Raw genomic sequence first — 22,577 nt, 5'->3', positions numbered from 1 at the left:
GGGAAAAGAATCTTTCGGACCTCAGTAGAGATCTATCCGAATCCAGGGCCAAGGAACTAACCAAGGGGAGGGTTTTGGGGAGGGAATGTGGGAGAGAACTGAAACACATGTGAGAGGGTCCATGCAGAGGCACGCCATATAGCAACCTGGAGCTGCAGCTCTGCAGAAGCCATCGAAGAGGAACTAACCCAAATGCAGAAATCATCCACATACAGAGCAGGAGTGACCAAAGGACTGATGGAGGCCACAAGTCCATGTATAGCAATGAGGAAAAGAAGTACACTCAATACGGAGCCCTGTGGGATGCCATTCTCCTGGGTCTGTGGAGAACTAAAAACAGTACAACCCGAACCCTGAACGACTGATGAAACAAGAACTGGTGATAAAAATTGGGAGTGGGCCCCAAAGACCCCACTCATGAAGTGTAAGTAAGATATGATGGCACCAAGCCGTGTTGTAGGCCTTGCGAAGATCGAAAAATACTGCAACCAAATGGCGGCACTGTGAAAAAGCCTGCCGAACTGCGGATTCCAAGCAAATGATCGATCGGAGACTGTGCCTCTCGGACAGTAGATCCCGAGATTCAAGGACCCAGCTGAGCAGACGGGCTACCATCCGTTCAAGTAACTTGCAAACAACGTCTGTCAGACTAATTGGCCAATAGCTCTCGACAAACAGGGTGTTCTTACCAGGCTTAAGGATGGGAATCACGATGCTATCCCTCCATTAAGGGAGGCCACCCTGGAGCCAAATACGGTTAAGCACCTGGAGAAGATGTTGACGTGATGCACTGAGATGTTGAAGCAATTGCTTGTGAATGGAGTCTGGGTGAGGGGCCGTATCATGAGAAGAAGAAAGTGTGGAAAGAAGTTCCCATTCAGTAAAAAGTTCGTTGTAAGATTCTTACTCACAAGGGGTAAAACATAAGGCGGACGCTTCGGCCTGCTGTTTCTGGTGAAGGAAAGCGGCCGGGTAAAAAGTTGATGTTGATGCTGTTGCAAAATGGGTCACAAGATGTTCCATGAGAAAGGTGTTGCAAAGCTCGATGGCGATCATGGATGGCAATGGCAATGGCCTTACTCCACCACGGGACTTGCCGGCTGCGAAACGTCCAGATGAGCGTGAGATACCAAGACTAGCAGCGCGAACAATCACATCAGACACATCGCGTAGAATGTCATCAATACAACCCGACAAAAAGGGACAAAAAATGGCCTGTGCAGTATATAGAGGCCAGTCAGGGCGTTGGAAAGACCAACAAGGCAATCTGTCCATTGGGGGAGCGGGAAGGGAGCAAGAGAATCAACGGGAAGTGGTAACTAGCACAAAGGTTGTCTTGTGGCGACCAGTGTAATGAAGGGAAGAGGGAGCGAGAAGAAAGAGAAAGATCAATGGCAGAAAAGGTACCATGACCGGCATTGAAATGGGTAAGGGAGCCATCATTAAGAAGGCACTAGTCATGGTCTGCAAGAAACTGGTCTATGAGAAGACCCTACTACATGGAAAGGCACTGCCCACAAGGGATGATGATAATGAGCATTAAAATCCCCATGAAGGAGGAAGGGAGGAGGAAGTTGCTGAAGAAGGACAGTTATGGTAACAGGTGTAAAAGTCCTGTCAGGTAGGAGATGAAAGATTGCAAACTGTGACCCCAGAGTCCAGATGGACCCTAACAGCAACCACTTCCAATGTAGTTTGAAGAGGAATCCACGTGCTAGGAATGTCTGTACAGACCAACGTACAAATGCCACCAGAGGCCCGCAGGGGGCCAACCGGTTTTTAACAGAGAGCAGGGAACCCACTGAGGGTCGGTGACTGATCATCAGTAAAATGAGATTCCTGTAGAACCACACAAGCTGCAGAGTAGAACGAAATAAGGGATGTCAACTCAGGAAGGTGACGGTAGTATCCATTACAATTCCATTGGATAACAACAGAAAGATGATTCAAAAGGGGGGTGAACAGGCTAAAGCCAGTCATGCTGCCAGGTCACCATCTGTCACCAACATGGAGGGGCCGACATCCATGAACAGCAGGTCAGAGGCAGGTTGTGAAGGTTGGGGTGGGACCTTTGGCAACACCAGAGGCTCCTTGTCCCGGGAATTATGTTTCTTCTTCTTTTCTGTTTGAGATCGAAGAGGGCTGTGCTGCAAAAAGGAGGCAGCTGCAGCAAGATCTGGAACAGAAAGAGAGCGGGTGGCCAGGGGGCCCACAGACCGTGGTTTTCATGGTCGACGTGTGGAAGCAGACCTTTGGCCTGGAAGGTGCCGGGAAGAGGGGTCCCGGGAGGGGTGCCCTCGACTGGCAGACGCCGAATAAGTGGGATACTTCTCCAACTGGGAGGAGGAGCAGCACCCAGAGGGAGGGTGTGGGAACCGCAGGGGTGGGGAAGAGTGCAAGACTGGGGTAAAGAAGGGGGAGGAAGGGGTGAACATGTAACTAAAGCAGAGCTTGACGTCACTGACACAGGATGAAGATGTGTGTGCTTTGTACGAGCCTCAGTGTAGGTTAGACGATCAAGGAACTTATGCTCCTGTATCTTCTTTCCCTTCTTATAAACCGGGCAATCCAGTGAACATGGAGAATGATTGCCATGCCAATTAACACACACAGGAGGGTGAACATAGGAACTCCCACCATGGAGTGGACGTCCACAGTCACCACAGAGGTGAGTGTGCAAACAGTGGGAATACTCGTGTCCAAAACAAAGGCACATAAAATATCTCATAGGTTGTGGGATGTACAGCTTCACGTCACATCGATAAACCGTAATACTGACCTTCTCAGGGAGGGTATCCCCTTTAAAGGCAAGGATAAGGGCACCAGTATCAATGTGATTGTCATTCGAGCCCTTCTGAACAAACCGAACAAAGTGAACAACCCACCATCCTAGATTGTACCTAAGTTCCTCATCAGTTTGAAGGATGAGGTCCTTGTGAAAAATTACACCTTGAACCATATTCAAAGACTGGTGGGGGGGTAATGGACACAGGAATTGTGCTAAGATGGTCACAGGCATGAAGGGCAGCAGACTGGGCAGCTGAAGCAGTTTCGATCAACAATGAACCCAATCACATCTTGCTCAGAGAGTCCACTTTGCCAAATCATTTCCATTCAAAGAGACGCCCATAGAAGAACGGCCAGAGTTCTGGACCTGTATGCGTTTCATCTGCATAGCATCCGCCCTGATACTACCCACTCTGATCAGGGGCTCTCCCCACAGGCACCACCCAGGCACAGCAAGGGCCATCTGGTACGGCGGCCATTGCCGGGAGTTCAGGAGCTCCAGGATGACAAGCAACCACTCCTAGGCTTACATGAGGTGGTCACAGCTCAGGTATCAGAAAGGTGAGCCCTGTGTTTTCAGGGGGCTCAACCAAAAGGGCACATAGCGTCCCTGCTGGTTACGTACCCGAGCATCAGATAACGGTGTGAAGGAAAAAGTGGAAGGAACTAGGAGGGCACACGCTGGAGATACTAGGTAAGGTGCTCTTTCCCATATGGCTCACACTATGGAATAGAAATTTAGTAATGGAGGTCAAACCCCAGAGGGGGACCAGAGAATGCCAAAAGGATGAGGTAATTATGCAACGTAACAAAATCGCAAAGCCAACATAACCCGGATAGCGGGCCCAAAATAAACAAGGACACCAAGAGAGGGAGAGGAGAGGGCGGAGGGGAAGGAGCAAGGACAGGAAAGGAGGGGAAGGGAAAGGAAATGTAGCCAGGAATAGAAGGAAGGCTGCAATAGCTCAGCACCCCGTGCTTGCCACGCACGTACTCATGAAAGGACCATGAGCCCCATGGGGGTTTTTCTTCAGTGTGCGCTTGTGTTTTGTCTCCAATGTTCTCTGGGACGAGAGGATGTTAAACTAACTTACCTTCCAATATGAAGCCATGACTCTTTAAGGAAATTGTGAAATCAGTGAAAAGAGTGTTTAAAGACGGAAGGTTGGTGCTGTTCATTTGGAATGAAATTAATTTATCCTGAAACATGAAGCTGGCCATCAATGGGATTGAGGTCATCATAAAAAATACGCACTATGAAACTTTATGTATCAGAATGAATTGAGAACTTTTGGCTGTTTTCAGAGATCAACATCACTGCCAGTCCAAACAATGAAAAAGTAATTGGCACAAGTGAGCAGACAAGAGCCTAACGATCCAGAAAGTCCTCTCTAAGTGGCCCATAAAATACTGAAAACATTTGAGGGATGATAACTAAATAAATCAGAAGCCTGGGCATATGAACATTTTTTGGGTGTCTGCCTTTGTTGCTTCAGAGGTGCAATTTTTTTTCTGTGTGTATTTTACTTACAAAAATGAATAATAAGTGGAATTTAAGTGACAATTAAAACTCATTACTTACTTATCAATTATGGCAAATGTTGTTGCAACTGGAATGTTATCAATGATGAGTGGAGTCCTTTTTCTCAAATTAACTGTCTTTTTATCCTCATCTGCGTTATATTCAACAGTAGGCAGAGAAACTGAAAAAAAAGTAAAAAAATAATAAAAACAGAATATTCTGGGGGAAAAAGTTTTCATACAAACAGTTTCAAAACTATCTGTTTTTGCCATTACGAAATAAAATATTCCTTAAAACACACACACACACACACACACACACACACACACACACACACACACACACACAGAGAGAGAGAGAGAGAGAGAGAGAGAGAGGGGGGGGGGGGGGGGGGGGAGACTGATTTTACAGCTAAAACACAAACAATGATTCATTGTGAATGATTGATCACATCAGACGAGAATCTGTGGTTTGCTCAGATGAATCACTCTGTGATTAAACCTGAGGTTGGAAAGTTAATCATTTCACATGATAAATTGTAAAAATGTAGGACAAGTAGTTTTATATTTGTATTGTACATTAATTTGTAACATGGCTAACATGTGGTAGACATGACATGACAATGCTGCTGTTGTGGTATTCAATCCAAATACTTGTTTGATGCAGCTCTTCACACTACTTTATCCTGCGCAAGTATCTTCATCTCTGAATAACTACTACAACCCACATCCAATTGCACCTGTACTCTTTCCTTGGTCTCCATCTGCAATTTTTACCACCCATACTTCCCTCCAATACTAAATTGACTACTGCTTGATGTCTCAGAATGTGACCTATCAACCAATACCTTCTTTTACTCAAGTTATGCCGCAAAATTCTATTATCCCCAATTCTATTCAGTAACCCCACCCCCCAATTGGTACACTATCTAGCTATCTAACCTTCAGCATTCTTTTGTAGTACCACAATTCAAAAGCTTCTATTCTCTTCTTGTCTGAACTGCTTATTGTCCACGTTTTACTTCCGTAGTAGGCTACACTCCAGACAAATGCATTAACATAAGAATTGCAAACCAGGGTGTGTATGTGTGGGGGAGGGGGGGGGGGGGGCGGCACGTGCGCACAGGTGAGGAAAAAGAAGTTTCCCAGTTAAAAAACACTTGTTCCTGGGTGAACATACACTTTTTCCCAAATTAAAATACACTTTTTTCCCAAGTTAAAAGACACTATACCATGGGTGAAAGTACATTTTCCCATGTTATGTGACAATATACTTTCTCTCAGAGATGTAAGACTTTTCAATCATTTGAATGGTAAAGGTTTTACATGGCAGTGTAGAACTTCTTGGCACTTTAGGAAACAAAACACAGCAAAAAACAATGTGTTTTGGAAATATCTCTGATGTGCAGCAACATGTACACTGCATTGTTTTGTATTACAGAAGTATAAATACAAATTCCACCACATACAGCACAGTAGCTCCCAAGACTCTGAAATCGAGATTGTGCTGCCAATTCGCTTTTGTCAACCAATCATAGCTCACTTCAGATGATCTCACCAGCCAATGACAGCAGATATTTAGAGCATAGGACATGTGACGTAGTCAGCGAATAGCAATACACACACACACACACACACACACACACACACACACACACACACACACTATAGCTACAAGAAAAACTAAACTTTCATATATAATAGTGGTGTTTTTCAGCATGTGTTAACCTTTAAGATACACCAAACACTAATGTGCCAGTAAAATTTAAAAAAAATTGCATAAATGGTTGGTCTTCTGAACCTGAAAGTTTTCTACATGACTGGTACTCAAAGTGTTAACTTTCAAATGGGAGTCAAACACTCCATGATTTAAAAAATTCATCACACATTCTCACAATTAACATAATTAATCTAGTGTAAAACAAAGAATTCACTTTGCAAGTAGTGTTTCTCAAACCACCATTCGCAATATTTTCTCACACTTGTCAGAAAAGTAAGTAATTGTGATGTCACACTTATCAAAAGGACTTTGTTCCTATGAAGTACACTATGTGATCAAAAGTATCCGGACAACCCCAAAAAACATAAGTTTTTCATATTAGGTGCAATGTGCTGCCACCCACTCCCAGGTACTCCACATCAGCAACCTCAGTAGTCATTAGACATTGTGAGAGAGCAGAATGGGGTGCTCCGCGGAACTCACAGACTTCGAACATGGTCAGGTGATTGGGTGTCACTTGTGTCATATGTCTGTACGCAAGATTTCCACACTCCTAAATGTTCCTTGGTCCACTGGTTCTGCTGTGACAGTGAAATGGAAATGTGAAGGGGCACACAGCACAAAAGCGTACAGGCCAACCTCGTCTGTTGACGGACAAAGACCGCATAAAGTTGAAGAGGGTCGCAATGTGTGATAGGCAGACATCTATCCAGACCATCACACAAGAATTCCAAACTGCATCAGGATCCACTCCAGGTACTATGACAGTTGGGCGGGAGGTGAGACAACTCAGATTTCATGGTCAAGCAGCTGCTCATAAGCCACACATCACGACGGTAAATGCCAAATGCCACCTCGCTTGGTGCAAGGAGCATAAACATTGGATGATTGAACAGTGGAAAAACATTGTGTGGAGTGATAAATCATGGTACACAATGTGGCGATGCAAAGGCAGGGTGTGGGTACGGCGAATGCCTGGTGAACGTCATCTGCCAGCGTGTGTAGTGCCGACAGTAAAATTCGGAGGCGGTGGTGTTATGGTGTTGTCGACTTTATTATGGAAGGGGCTTGGACCCCTTGTTGCTTTGTGTGGCACCATCATAGCACAGGCCTACACTGATGTTTTAAGCACTTTCTTGCTTCCCACTGTTGAAGAGCAATTTGGGGATGGTGATTGTATCTTTCAACACGATCGAGTACCTGTTCATAATGCATGACCTGTGGTGGAGTGGTTACATGACAATAACATGCCTGTAATTGACTGGCCTGCACAGAGTCCTGACCTCAATCCTATAGGACACATCTGGGATGTTTTGGAACGCCGACTTAGTGCCGGGCCTCACTGGCGACATGGATATCTCTCCTCAGTGTAGCACTCTTTGAAGAACATTCCCCAAGAAACCTTCCAGCACCTAATTGAACATATGCCTGTGAGACTGGAAGCTGTGATCAAGGCTAAGGGTGGGCCAACACCATATTGAATTCCAGCATTACAGATGAAGGGTGCCATGAACTTTTAAGCCATTTTCAGCCAGGTGCCCCGATATTTTTGACCACAGTGTATTGTATAGTCTGTGTCCTACAGCCATTTTGCTGTCAGAAAATTCTTGTGTATGCATTGTGTTTTGTTGTTGTAAATAGCACATTTTCTTTGCAATTAAAGATTTATTTTCATATTAGTTTCTCATTTATGTTTTATTGCTGCAGTATTATTCTGCATTGGTGGGCCAAAGTAAAATTCTTTGTTAGACCTTCATTTCTCACCAGTCAAAACTACAAAAATTTAACTGCAAACTAAAACAATGAAAAATTCCTGTGCTTTTTACAGATGAAAAAATTCCCGCATTTTTCCCAGTTGTCTCGAGGTATATTCACCCTGTTAATGCTTAAATTCATATTCAGTGTTAACAAATTTATTTCCTTCAGAAATGCTTCTCTTGCCCCTTGCTTTTGGCTGTTCGCAGTACCATCACAGCAAGGCCATGTTAGCTGATGTTATATTCATAATGAAAATAACTTGACAGTGGGTAATGATGGATTCACACATGAATAAGAAATTGTTTCATGGCATGGAATTGGTCTTCTGGCATTTTTTCCAGAGCCAGCTGATGGATGTCACTATTAAAGACTGCAGCTCAAAACCCTGACAAAAGAAATCATCCTGGTTGTACGTAATTTGTGTGTAAAAGTCAACACTCAATGAATAGCAGAAGGTTGAGTCGTCAACAGGCATACATAAAAGAGAATGGAAACTTCCTAACTTTTGTGTACTCGTCAAAGATTTCTTCCGAAAGCTGGCAGAGTTTTCATCCTCTTTTGTGTGTACCTGTGTCGATGACTCAACCCATTTGTTATTCAGAGTGTGGCTTCCTTTACTCCTAAATTATTTACAGCCCGTCCAAAATTTCCTTATTACATTGTGATATATGCCAGAGGAAAACATCAATTGAAATTTCATTATTAACTGATCTTTATTTATGGATTCACATTTATCTCCGAAGTCTTCATTGACATATACAGTGTTTCCTGAACAATATTGATCCTGCTCTGCTAATAAGTCATATTTCTCTCTCCTGCTTATCAATTTTGATGAATGGTACCTTTTCTCTTCCTACTTATGGGCTGCAGAGACTTCATTTCTCTTGTACACTTCAGACTACAAAGGCCTTGGGATACATGGTATTCAAAAGGCCTTCTACTTTTTTATTTTGATTTTGTTTAAAAAAGAGGAAAACAAAATTCATTGGGCACACAATACTTCACAATGAATTCTTGGCCACCACACTGGAGAAGGTTTTAGGGAAAAAAGGGAGAGGAAGACCACAGAAGAATCACCTGGATTTTGTGATTCAAATTGTATGCTGAATTACAACATCCAGCAGAAGACAAACAAATATGGTTGCAGTGATAAGACTTAGTCTTTAAAAGATGACTGATGATTGTATATCCAGAAAATTCAAGGAAAATCAGACTTCCACCAAGGCCCCTTATGTACCAACAAAAATCAGCCTAATAGGCATTTCAAAACAGTGTCTCCCAAAAATGCAGATTTCATAATCTGAAATCACTTTGAAATGCTCAATAGTGATGTGAAATAATACAGTGAGCCAAAAATAAATTATGTTGAAAAGAATACATAGGAAAAGCCTGAGACTTGTGGAACTTATACTGAAGCAGGCTTATGAAGTCAGGATTAATTTCTTTGTTTTGTAATGGACATTGTCATAAATAATTGCAAGGATAAAATAAAGAAACATGTTTCTCTATTGACCCACAAAAGTACACCTGACCTTACCCTTGTATTGTGGTGAAATGCAGTAGCTTGCTACTACAACCACTAAACACCTAAACAGAACACTCCCTATACAACTAATGCATATTATCATTCCACTGAATCCCCACAATTTCATGATGTTTGTTGATGGGGCAATTTTCCCAGCAAACAAATTTTTCCACAACATGCAATATGTGATTGCTTCGTTTGGTCTTGACCAAGCAAATGGCTCATAATAAAATTGAAGCCACTTTCCCCAAAAAACAAGTGGATTATGAGTTACTGAGTGGTGATTTACACACAAATTATTTAAATCCAGGATGATTTGTTTTCTCAGGGGCTTGAGTCGCACTAGAACATGGCAAAAGAAATGATGAATATAAGAAAACTATGATAGCCAGAGGTGATGAAATTAATGATCTGTTTTACACAGCAGCAAATGACAGTACTGACAAATCTTCACATTTCCAAGACTGTCTACTGGTACATATGGGAACAAAGACATCATTTTTAAATGGCTATGGAAATTCACAGTTGTACAGGTTAGTTATTGCTACTTTTTCAATTAGTTTTACATTCTACTGACCTTATCTGACAAAGGAAAGAAGGAAGATTTGGGTTTAGTATCACATCAACAAAAACATCACTAGTGCTGGGCACAGGCTCAAACTGAACAAAGAAACTGGCCATGCCCATTCAAAGAAATTTTTGTGGCATTTGGCTTAAGTGGTTTAGCGAAATAATCGAAAACATAAGACTGGACTGTTGGATGGGTCATTCAAATGCTGCCCTTCCAAATAATACAAGACCAGTTATCTTAATTACTGTGCTACCTTGCTAGATTTAATTGATTAAGATCCATGCAATCAATCTGGTACCCCATGCAAGAAATTTTTCAACAGGAACAATAATTACCACTCAAGCAATAATTCACAGACTGGTTTCATAGAAAAATGTTTCCAGCATGTAATACTAATTTCCAGCCTATATTTATTGCACTAAAAAAATATCTTAAAAAAGAGGGAAACAGTTTTCATCATGGATTATAAACATGGCTGCTGTGTGACAAAACTGTGGAGACATTACTGTACAGCACAGCACCTATACACAATTGCTACTGCAAATATAGACCATTCTTCTATATACATTTTAACTAAATATTACACCAGACTAATAGGGTGCATAAAATTAAGACTTCAAACAATATTTTGTTGTAAACACACCCAAACTGATATTTTGCCTCACTGTATGTGTTCAGTCTGCCGTTCTCCAAACCACCCTAAGTTTCTAATACAAGATTCATAATTAAATTGTTCGGCTAGTTATGTGTCTCTGTTGGTGTTAGGTGTCTTTTTTTTTCAGTATCGCATTTATATTGTCATTTGTGAAGCAGTAAGGCCAAGGAAACAAAAGACTATTATGTGAAGCATGCTTGAGTATATCTGAAACAGACTGTGTGACCAACAAAACTATCATTCATTGGCAACAAAACCAATTAAGTAAAACATCTATCTAACCACCCTAGTTACATGTGTACTCACTTGTTTTTAGGGCAGCAAGTAGTGCTGTAAGACAAGCATCCAGTAACGCTCCATCATGATCAAGACATACCATATCACAATGTAATACCCAGACTAGATGTTCTGGAGTAATGCAGAGATCCTGTAGCTTGAGACACTGTGAGTTCATCACAATACTTGCAACAAGGTGTGTCAGAGTCTGTGCAAGTGCACTTGGTGGTCCTGGGCGAAATTTTGGGGAGCACAGAGGTGGGAGCGTTACATTTGGTACAATGAAACCACTCTCAGGTTCTTCCGTCTTTGGTGCTACCAGTTCCTAGAAACATAAATAATTAAATAGCATGTATTACTACTACTATTTTTCTCTCACTAATTATTAGAGTGATTTCACTTACAAAATCAGCTTAACTACTCATGGTAAACATATTTGAAGTCCTATACCTGAATATGCTGGTTACAGGGGGCTGAAGAAGTGATAAATGCACTACATTTTCAACATGAAATGTTATATTCTACATCTTTTCAAAATAACATAATTTGCTACTATAAACAAATGATATCTATCCTAACCACACATTCAAAACAATAAGCACAGAGATTTATACAAAAATGTAAGACTAAAACTTTCAGATTTAAAAAAGTCTTGTTAATTCAGAAAACATACATTGCATTGAACAAAGTCACAAATCATAAATAGTATAATGCTATAACTAACACGATTTGGAATTCTGAATTGTAACTTCTTTTTTCTCATAGTTGGGAAATGGAAAGACATACTGAGCTTCCGCCATAGTCCAGTCAGCAGAGTCAATGACTTTGAGTGTCCTCTCTCAATGAGCAAAAGATAACCAAAAGTGAAGCCTTCACACTTATTAAACAAAAGATAACAAATATTCTGCACAATGTGGCTAGTGTAGCTGGTAGTACAAAAGTAACCACAGTAAATGTAATAGGGCATAGGCATGTAAAAATATAATGAAAAGGAATGAATTAAATGAGGTTTGGGCTCACTGCTCCATTGGCATAATTAGAGATGGAGCCACTAACTAAATCAGGATGGCTGCATAGGGATATCAACTGCAATGTTCCCTAATATGAGTCCAGCATCTTGTCACTGCACATCCTGACTCAGTCAACAATAGGTAGGACATGGGTATTTAATTGCAATGAGGAGATTGAGAGAGAGAGAGAGAGAGAGAGAGAGAGAGAGAGAGAGAGAGAGAGAGAGATATTTAAGTTTCATAATCAATGATTTAAAATTAGAACTATTATTCTGACAGAGGTATTATGAATGGACTACACACAATGTCAAATGTCAAAAGTAGAAAAAAAGAAGACACTGATAGTACAGGGGACAGAAGGCCAGAGGAATGCTCTGGGAAGTCAACCACACACCCGTATTTGATTCACCGTAAATAAAAACACAGACCAGTGCAGAGGCTTTACTTGACTTTTGAGCTACCACTCCACTTCTAGTTTAAGCACACACAAACACTTAATACACATCTCTCTACAGTCTGAATGACACTCAGTTGCAATGATGCTTTGAGTGTCATTGTAGGCAGGGGGCAGTGTTCTAAGTGTTTAAAACTAAAACACACAGTGGTAGCCCAAAAGTTAATAAAGTCTCTGGTCTGTTGTGTGTTTTGATGTACACCACATAAACCTCAGGTGCAGGGTTGCCATTCTAGAATTATCATTACTGGAATGTTATGGGAAATAAATAATTTGTTATTTTTAAGTTTAAAAAATAATTACATGCACAAAAAATTGCTAAACAATGTTTAAAAAGCACACGATGAATGTTTCTGAAATGAGCAGATGAAACTCAGGAAAGTATTTATTTGGATACAGAAAATGCTGCACAGCATATTTACCACTACTACACCAGCTCGATGAAAGTGTACCTATTTCCTTCTTCGAGTATTATGGTGACATTCCTGCAAGCACCAAAAAAACTGCACTCCATTCCATTTGATTTAGCCATGACTTTCTTCACTTCTGTTTAATGAGCATCATCGAGAAACACCAAATGCACAACTGTAATTTTGCCTACCATAACTGAATAGTTTACCCCATTGTCATATTGCAAACTCCAGGCAGGAATATCAACAATGTAGGAAAAGACAGATTGCTACTTACTGTAAAGAAGACAGGTTAAGTTGCAGACATGCACAATTAAAAAGACACTTACGTAGACCTTTCGGCCACAGCCTTCATCAGTAAAGAGACACAAACGCCATTCACACACACAGGAAAGCACAGCTCATGCACATGCAACTGCCAACTCCAGCATTTTGGGCCAGAATGCAACTATCATGTGGGATGCAAACAGCACTCTGGAGGTGGTGGATAAGGGGAAGGGATAGTAGTGTATGCTCTCTGGTGGAGTGTGCAGGGACTAGAATGGCAACATGCGCAGTCAGGAGATTGTGGGACAATAAGGTGGGGAAAAAGGAACAAAAACGGAGAGGAGCGCGGAAAAATGGGCTGATGTGTAGGCAGGGGGCTGCAAATAAATAGGGTGGGAGATGAGGTTGAAGCCAGGACAAAATAATGTCCCCACACCCTCTGCCCAACAGTTTCCACCCCCTCTGTCCTATCATCTCCTCCCCATTCTTATCCCCCACCCTGTTTATCTGCAGCCCTCTGCCAATCCATCTGCCTATCTTCCCTTCTCCTCTCATGTTTTTGCTCCTTTTCCCCCCATCTCTCTGTCCCACAACCTCCTGACACTGCACCTGTTGGCATTCTAGTCCCTGCACACCCCATCAGACAGCATTCCTCTCTCTCCTCATCTGTATAAATGCTGTGACTTACCAAGCGAGAAAGCGATGGTAGATAAGACACAATAAAAAACACACAAACACACACACAAATTTCAAGCTTTCGCAACCCACAGTTGCTTCAGCAGGAAAGAGGGACAGGGACAGGAGTGAGGGACACACACACACACACACACACACACACACACACACACACACACACACACCTGCACATATACAGATACAAGCAGACATATGTAAAGGCAAAGAGTTTGGGCAGAGATGTCAGTCGAGGCGGAAGTACAGAGGCAAAGATGTTGTTGAGTGACAAGTGATGTACGAGGGGCGGCAACTTGAAATTAGCGGAGGTTGAGGCCTGGTGGGTAATGGGAAGAGATGATATATTGAAGAGCAAGTTCCCATCTCTGGAGTTCTGATGGGCTGGTGTCAGTGGGAAGTATCCAGATAACCCGGATGGTGTAACACTGTGCCAAGATGTGCTGGCCATGCACCAAGGCATGTTTAGCCACAGGGTGATCCTCATTACCAACAAACACTGTCTGCCTGTGTCCGTTCATGCGAATGGACAGTTTGTTGCTCATCATTCCCACATAGAAGGCTTCACAGTGTAGGCAGGTCAGTTGGTAAATCACGTGGGTGCTTTCACACGTGGCTCTGCCTTTGATCGTATACACCTTCCGGGTTACAGGACTGGAGTAGGTGGTGGTGGGAGGGTGCATGGGACAGGTTTTACACCGGGGGCGGTTACAAGGGTAGCAGCCAGAGAGTAGGGAAGGTGGTTTGGGGATGTCATAGGGATGAGCCAAGAGGTTACGAAGGTTAGGTGGACGGCAGAAAGACACTCTTGGTGGAGTGGGGAGGATTTCATGAAGGATGGATCTCATTTCAGGGTAGGATTTGAGGAAGTCGTATCCCTGCCGGAGAGCCACATTCAGAGTCTGATCCAGTCCCGGAAAGTATCTTGTCACAAGTGGGGCACTTTTGGGGTTCTTCTGTGGGAGGTTCTGGGTTTGAGGGGATGAGGAAGTGGCTCTGGTTATTTGCTTCTGTACCAGGTCGGGAGAGTAGTTGCGGGATGCGAAAGCTGTTTTCAGGTTGTTGGTGTAATGGTTCAGGGATTATGGACTGGAGCAGATTTGTTTGCCACAAAGACCTAAGCTGTAGGGAAGGGACAGTTTGATATGGAATGGGTGGCAGCTGTCATAATGGAGGTACTGTTGCTTGCTGGTGAGTTTGATGTGGACGGATGTGTGAAGCTGGCCATTGGACAGATGGAGGTCAATGTTGAGGAAAGTGGCATGGGATTTGGAGTAGGACCAGGTGAATCTGATGGAATCAAAGGAGTTGAGGTTGGAGAGGAAATTCTGGAGTTCTTCTTCACTGTGAGTCCAGATCATGAAGATGTCCTCAATAAATCTGTACCAAACTTTGGGTTGGCAGGCCTGGGTAACCAAGAAGGCTTCCTCTAAGCGACCCATAAATAGGTTGGCGTAGGGGGCCATCCTGGTACCCATGGCTGTTCCCTTCATTTGTTGGTACGTCTGGCCTTCAAAAGTGAAGAAGTTGTGAGTTAGGATGAAGCTGGCTAAGGTAATGAGGAAAGAAGTTTTAGGTAGGGTGGCAGGTGATCGGCGTGAAAGGAAGTGCTCCATCGCAGCGAGGCCCTGGGCGTGCAGGATATTTGTGTATACGGAAGTGGCATCAATGGTTACAAGGATGTTTTCCGGGGGTAACAGATTGGGTATGGATTCCAGGTGTTCGAGAAAGTGGTTGGTGTCTTTGATGAAGGATGGGAGACTGCATGTAATGGGTTGAAGGTGTTGATCTACGTAGGCAGATATATATATATATATATATATATACTGATGTTGATGAAGGCTGTGGCCGAAAGCTTTATGTAAGTGTCTTTTAAGTGCAGCTGTCTGCAACTTAATGTGTGCTCTTTACGGTATAGCAATCTGTCTTTTCCTACATTGTCCATAATCATATTGTATATCAACACTGGCTGGAATTAAATATACCAAGCATCTGCTGGTTGAAACACTAAGCCCTCTGTTCCTGTCTTTGACTTTCTGACATGACGGTCCTCTTGTGTGGTCAAAGAGCAAATTGATGATGCAACATTTAGAGTCCACTTAATTCGTTGAATGGTGCACCAGGTATGCTATTCAATCATCTTCTGAATAAGAAAGTTTTCTTCTTCTGTACTGGATGTTGCTAGGCACTTGGAAAAACTTCCGTCTTCAAGATAATTCTTTCCAAGTTTGAAGTCAATCAGAGCAATGGACAAGTAGTGCACCAAAATACCATTCTTTTATTCAAGTCATCAGTCTTCTGACTGACTTGCTGCAGCCTACCACGAATTCCTCTCCTGCGCCAACCTCTTCATCTCATAGGAGCACTTCTACAACCTCAATTATTTGTTGGGTATATTCCAATGTCTTCCTTTCAGTTCTAATAGTATACAGCTGCCTCTAGTACCATGGAAGTTATTCCCAAATGTTTTAACATATGTTTTATCATTCTGTACCTCCTTATTGTCACTGTTTTTCATATGTTCCTTTCTTCGCAGTTTCTGCAGAGAACCTCCTCATTCCTTACCTCATCAATGCATCTAATTTTCAGCATTCTTCTGTAGCACCACATTTCAAACACTTTGATTCTCTTCTTTTCTGGATTTTTGCAGTCCATGATTCACTACCATAAAATGCCGTGCTCCAAATGTACATTCTTAGAAATATTTTCCTCCAACTCAGGCCTATGTACCAAGTCTACTGAATCAAAAATCCTATTTATGTTCAAAATGGCAAAAAAGTGTAGAATGGCAAAAAAAGACATATTGAAAGAACTCCACAAATCAGCACATTAAAATTGTGATAAATATCATCAAAATATTATCTTGGAGTGCTACAAATTTTTGTGCTGTGAGGTCAAATGTCACAAGTCAGCAAGGTGGATATGGTAAGCATTCCAGTTTCGGTTTCTTATTTGAGGGACACTTCTACAACCTCAATTATTTGTTGGGTGTATTCCAATCTCTGTCTTCCTCTACAGTTCTAATAGTATACAACTCCCTCTAGTACCATGGAAGTTGCTCCAACCATGTTGGAAGAATATCTGTGAACAGGCTACACCAACGTATGTTTTCTTGAAGTGAGGAAGCAGCCTTTTCAGTAGTTTCAGGAGAAATAATCTGATCTTGCATCTCTAATAAACATGGCATTCCTATACCAATACTGCGGTATGGCTGACAGAAAGGTGAAACTATAGCCACTATAATTTCTGTGGACATGCAACTCTACTGCATCATTCAATGATGATGACATCCTCCAGAGTAAAATATTACAGAGGTAAAATTATCTCTCAGTTGGATCTACAAGTGGGACTACTCAGGGGACACTGAAAAAAAAGAAGGCCATTATATGGCCAGAGAATGGAGACAGTGGAATGTTAGATCCCTTAATGGTGTAGATGGGTTAGAGAACTTTATAACAGAAGTGTATAGGTTGAAGTTAGACATAGTGGGAATCAGTGAAGTGTTGTGGCAGTTGGCAGGAAGGAGGAGGATCTCTGGTCAGGCATGTACAGGATTAACAACACAAAATCGAAAAGAGTAATGCGGAAGTTCAATAGTGGGGAAAGAAAGAGAAGGAAAAATTGTAGAACATGGGTTGGGGAAAGGAATTAAAAAGGAAGCCATCTTTATAATTTTGCACACAGTATCTATCTATTGCAAACACTTGGTTTAAGATTCACAAAATAAGGCTGTATACATGTATGAGACATGGAGATACTAGAACATTACAGATGTATTACACACTGGTAAGATAGAGATGTATAAACTGTGTTTTTTACTGCAAAAGATTTCCAGCAGCAGATGTGAATTAGTTCCAGAAATTACAAACATACAGTAGATCCAATAATTGGACTTGATAAGTTGGAAAAAAAGAAGTGGTTTTTGTAGAGTTTCAAAGAGGGCATTACAAACTGACAAACTGAAATGGGAAAGGATACAGTAAAAGATGAATTGGCAGCTTTGAGAGTTAAAGTGGCGAAGACAGCAGAGAAAAAACTAAGCAAAAAGAAAAGGCCTAGGAAGAAACAAAAGAGAGATTAAATTTGATTGATGAACAGAGGAAATGTATGTAACAGCAAATGGAACATGTACCGGTATAGCTAAAAATCAGATTGCAGGAAGTGTGAAGTTGAAAAGCAGGCACAGTAGATACCACTTACAGGCAATTTACAGAAACCTTCAGAGAAAAGAAAATTAGCTTTATGGACATGAAGAGGTAAAATGGGAAGCACTAAACAAAGAAGAGAAATCTAAAAAGTTGAAGGAATATACAGAAGTGCTTTACAAAAGAAACAAACTCGATGACAATATTAACGGAAAGAGAAGAAAAGTTGATGCGGATGAGATGGGTAATCTGATACAGAGAGAAGAATCTGACAAAGCGCTGAAAGGCTCAAGTCTAACAAGACACAAGACATCTGTAAGAATTATTAAGATAAACCAATTAAAAACTCTTCCACTTGGCTTCCAGGACATATCAGGTAGGTGAAATATCCTCAAACTTTAGGAAGAATGCAGTTGTCCCAATATCAAAGAAGGCAGGCAATTACAAAAATATTACTGAATCATAAATTTAGTTATGGTTGTAAAATACTAATACCAGTTGACTATAGAAGGATTGCATAACTGGCAAATAATTCTAGGGGAAGATTTGCCCAGATTCTGGAGAATGTAGGAACAACTGTAGCAATATTGAGCCTGTAACTTATCTCAGAAGATAGGCTGAAGCATTGACTACATGGAATTCTTAAGTTATCAAGGATAAAACACATAGACCAAAAGATTATCTACAAATTGTGGAGAAATAAGTCTGAGTTTTAAGAAGTGAAGGACATGAAAGGCAGGCATCAACTGAGAAACAACTATGGTGCCGGAGCCATATGTCCAAGGTCCATCACCCTGGGCAACACCATCATCTCCTGCTAGTCTTGCAATCGCACTGCCTCACTCTGTCAACTTGACACTGGGAAACTGTCACACGCTGACATGTGTGATCCACAGTTTAACATCCGTTGCCTGCATACACCAGACATGCTGCATTATGTTTGTTTATGGTTAACACTCAAAAAAACCTTGACAGCATTTGGCTCCATTCATCATCTGTGCCTCCATCCAACTTCTGCAGAAAACCCATAATCCACTCCATCCATCACACTTTTTGTTAGGTGGGACCTATTGGAGATTGAATTGTTTGAGCAATGGTAGGTAGCAATGGAACTGACACCAACAACAGTGGAGTGGTGCAAATGGAAACAGAGTACTGCTGGAAACTGCGGAGGAGATTACAATGTCTTAATCTTTACGAAGAAGAACCTACAAGATGTGACACATAGAGAAAATGTACATTGTTACAACACAAGAAGCATCAAATACATATACATGCCTTACCACAGATTATCAAAATCAATAAATAGCTATGAAGTCACAGGACACAAACTATTTAATAAGCTGCCACATGATATACAGGATCTTTCTGAATATACATTCAAAGAAAGACAGCATGAATGGTTTATTGCCCACTCGTTCTATGATATCAATGAATTCTTCAACTGTAAAATGCAGTAATCCAACAGATGACCTACTGTACATTTATTGTAATTAAGCTAAAATATTTCAGTAGTCAATACCTTATCACACTGTATTATAAATTGTATCTTCATTTGACGTTGTCAATTGCTGTAATGGCCTAAAGACAATAAAATATTTATTATTATTATTATTATTATGTGTGAAACAGCAGCAAATGTAACAAAAAGTGCTGGTCTTACAGCATTTGTGGGATCCTTGTGGCCTTGGGTTTGTCCTCTTCCTGCTGTCTTGCTTCCATTATGTCAGGGTTACAGTACCCAGAAAGGATGGACCAATGATATCAATTGGTGCGGCCAATGTATTTTACCTGGGCATGCAGCCTTGTTCACCAAATCACGATAGTGTTTGCTCAGTATGCTGATAGAAGGGGCATTACACCAGACACTGTATAAAAAATGTGTGGCCAACAAAAGGAAGGCCGCGGGCACCAAGAAGATTTAGGTAAATGTAAATAATAGACAAATGCAAACATGGGTTGATGCTCTTCATAGATATGAAGCCGGATTTCGTCATCCTGATGATGATTAAGGGTTCTATCTTTGCATCATGTGACACTGTCTCTAAACAGCAAGGTGATGAGATACCACATGGATGCGAGATGATTGTTGGGTGTGAAATGATTAAATGATTACAGACCCCTCAAGATAAAGTGAGCATGATAACAGAAAATCTACCTAAGGTATCTGTCCAAGTTTAACATTTTACATTACTGGAGAATGTATTGGGTATAAGGAAAATATTATGAAGTATACCACTACTATACTGATGGAGCAAGATAGTAGATGAAAAATGATTGTGACCCAGGAAGGACATCAGTGATATCAAGAAGTTCAAGCAGCTTGATATGCTGGACAAGAAAATGCATGTAACGTATTGGGATTTACTATGAACTATTTATATTTAATTATAAAAGGAAAATCTCCCTCTCCACACACACCTATGACCCTATATGGTGCCAGCTGAACACACAATTCCAGGACTGCAGTCTGACAGATGGACTGGTAGGGGTTCCTTGGGGTGGGGTGAGTAGAGGGAGAGAGAAGCAGGAAGAGGGGTTAGAGGTGGGAAGATAGCAGCTGCAAGGGAGGCAGCAGCTTTGCTGGCTACAAATGCATGAGGGACCAGTGGCAGGTGCATGGGCTAGACACATAACGCATGGGCCATCAGAGCTGGTGAGTAAGCGGCCTGCAATAAAGGTGACACAGAGACATGAAATGCGTTATCAGACAGAGGGTGGGTGGGTGGGGGGGGGGGGGGGTTGCAGGAACAGTTGGTTGACATAGACTGAGACCAGGAGGGTTGTGAAAGAGAAGGTCATGTTGCAAGGATAGTGCCCACCTTTGTCATTCACAGATGCTGGTGGTGCATGGAAACATCCAGATGGCCTGGAATGTGAAGCAGCCATCAGAATCACGCCTTCTGTGCCACTGGGTGGTCAATTTCATATTCAGACACAGTTTGTCAGAAGCTGTTCATTCTGATGAACAGCTGGTTGGTATGGATACCGACATAAAAAGCCGTGCAGTGATAGCAGCAGGGTTGGTGTATGATATGCCTGCTTTCACAGGTGGCCCTGCCTCTAATGGGGTAGGTAAGCCTTTAAAAGGACTGGTGTAGGAAGTGCTGGGTGCATGGACTGCGTAGGTCTTTCACCCTAGTCTTCCTCAGGTACATGACTCCTCTGGCAACAGGTTGGGATTTGGAATGGCATAGGGATGGTCTGATGATGTGTAGAAGTTTAATTACAGTGTTCAAACAGTGTGGTAGTATGCATTACAGAGCACTGGTGTAGAGATAATGAATTGCAACATATAGCATTATCGTTACACAAATGTGCTGTGTTCCAGGCATATTCTTAGACTTGTCCAATACCTTTAACACTGTTGGCCATAAAATACTGCTCAACAAGCTAGATGCATTAGGTATAAGGGGAATGACAAATAAATGGTTCCAACCCCATCTGTAAAACATGATGAAAAAAACCGTGATAGTCCACACATCTACTGATGATACATTTTTAGTAAAGCAGTTGTCAGGCAAGAAACAAACAAACATACCTGTTCCTCAGCGTAGCATATTGGGTCCAGTTATGTTTAAAAGGTGTCAATGACTTTCCAGATAGTATAATAATATAAGACATGGAGAAAAAGTTCTCTGCACTGATGACAACAACATCATACAAGGTGTGTTAGAAAAGTAATGAGGTTGATGACACTGTTAGAAATCTGGGAACACTGTGTTGTTCTAATTGTGTAGGCCTGTGTGTCCATCCCTTTGAGATGCTCAGTCCAAGTTTCGGAGCTGTATAGCCATCATGTGATGTTTGAGAGCACCATCAGTGAAGGCGTGTTTTTGTCATGTGTTACAAAAATGGAACAGTGGAATTTAGAACAACATTATGCCATCAAGTACTTGAGGAACATTCCTTGTCAAGAGCACACTTTGTTCAATCACATAAATAATTTTTGGAAGGTTGAGAACACATTGGAGATAAACCTTGCTCAGGGAGACCCTCAATTAAAAAAAAACAACAAAAATGTAGAAAGTATAAAATATGTGTTTGACCATCAGCAGCTTGTTTATTTAAAACCCAAATATTGACTGGTTTAAGTCATAGACCATCTTCATGGATTACGGTTAAAACAGTTTAGGCCACATCACATCTGTCATTACATAAATTATGGCCATGTCACAGCCAGAACTCTGTTTATGCATGTCATGGCCTACCAAAGTCCTGTGAGTTATACCGGAATTCACGGCATGCTCTACATATGAGATTTGGCCAATATTTACGTAGTGACAGATGTGATGATGTGGCTTAAACTGTTTTAACCTTAACACATGAAGATGGTCTATGACTGAAACCAGTCAATATTTGGGTTTTAAATAAAAAGGCAGCTGACAGTCAAACAAGCATTTTATACACTATTTGACGGCTGTTAATAATCACCTTCCAAAATTGTTGAACAGGTGCATGCTCTTGTGAGATCAGACAGACATTTAAAAATAAGGATGATTGGTGATAAACTAAAACACTTCCATTGTACACTAAATTTTGACCGAAGTTTTGCACACGCAAAAGGTTTGTGCCGAATTGGTACCGAAAAACCTCACAATTGAACAGGACAATCAAAGAAATGTGTGTGTTGATTTTATTGAGATGACTGCCCATGACAACGAATGGTTCAGTCAAGTGATCACAGGTGATGAATTCTGGATTTTTTAGTATGATCCTAAGGCAAAACAGCTAAGTGGCTACTTCGACTGAAAAAAGGTGAAATGAGCAAACCAAAGATCAAAACAG

General features: G+C 41.5%; 1 protein-coding gene across 3 annotated transcripts in view; it reads right to left on the bottom strand.

Annotated features, from left to right (window-relative positions):
- Window positions 1-22,577, bottom strand: part of LOC126094727 (exosome complex component RRP43-like) — a 117,836-nt gene that overhangs the window by 21,194 nt on the left and 74,065 nt on the right. For all 3 annotated transcript variants that reach the window (XM_049909273.1, XM_049909275.1, XM_049909274.1), the window contains 2 exons: window positions 10,844-11,138; window positions 4,370-4,490 (listed from right to left, as the gene is read on the bottom strand). In XM_049909273.1, coding sequence (XP_049765230.1) covers window positions 4,370-4,490; window positions 10,844-11,138 — 416 coding nt within the window. The remainder of the gene's footprint in view (window positions 1-4,369; window positions 4,491-10,843; window positions 11,139-22,577) is intronic.

Source organism: Schistocerca cancellata, chromosome 8 (genome assembly GCF_023864275.1).
Source record: "Schistocerca cancellata isolate TAMUIC-IGC-003103 chromosome 8, iqSchCanc2.1, whole genome shotgun sequence".
Classification (NCBI taxonomy): Eukaryota; Metazoa; Arthropoda; class Insecta; order Orthoptera; family Acrididae; genus Schistocerca; species Schistocerca cancellata.
The sequence above is the reverse complement of the archived record's forward strand: the minus strand, read 5'-3'. Positions and strand labels throughout refer to the sequence as shown.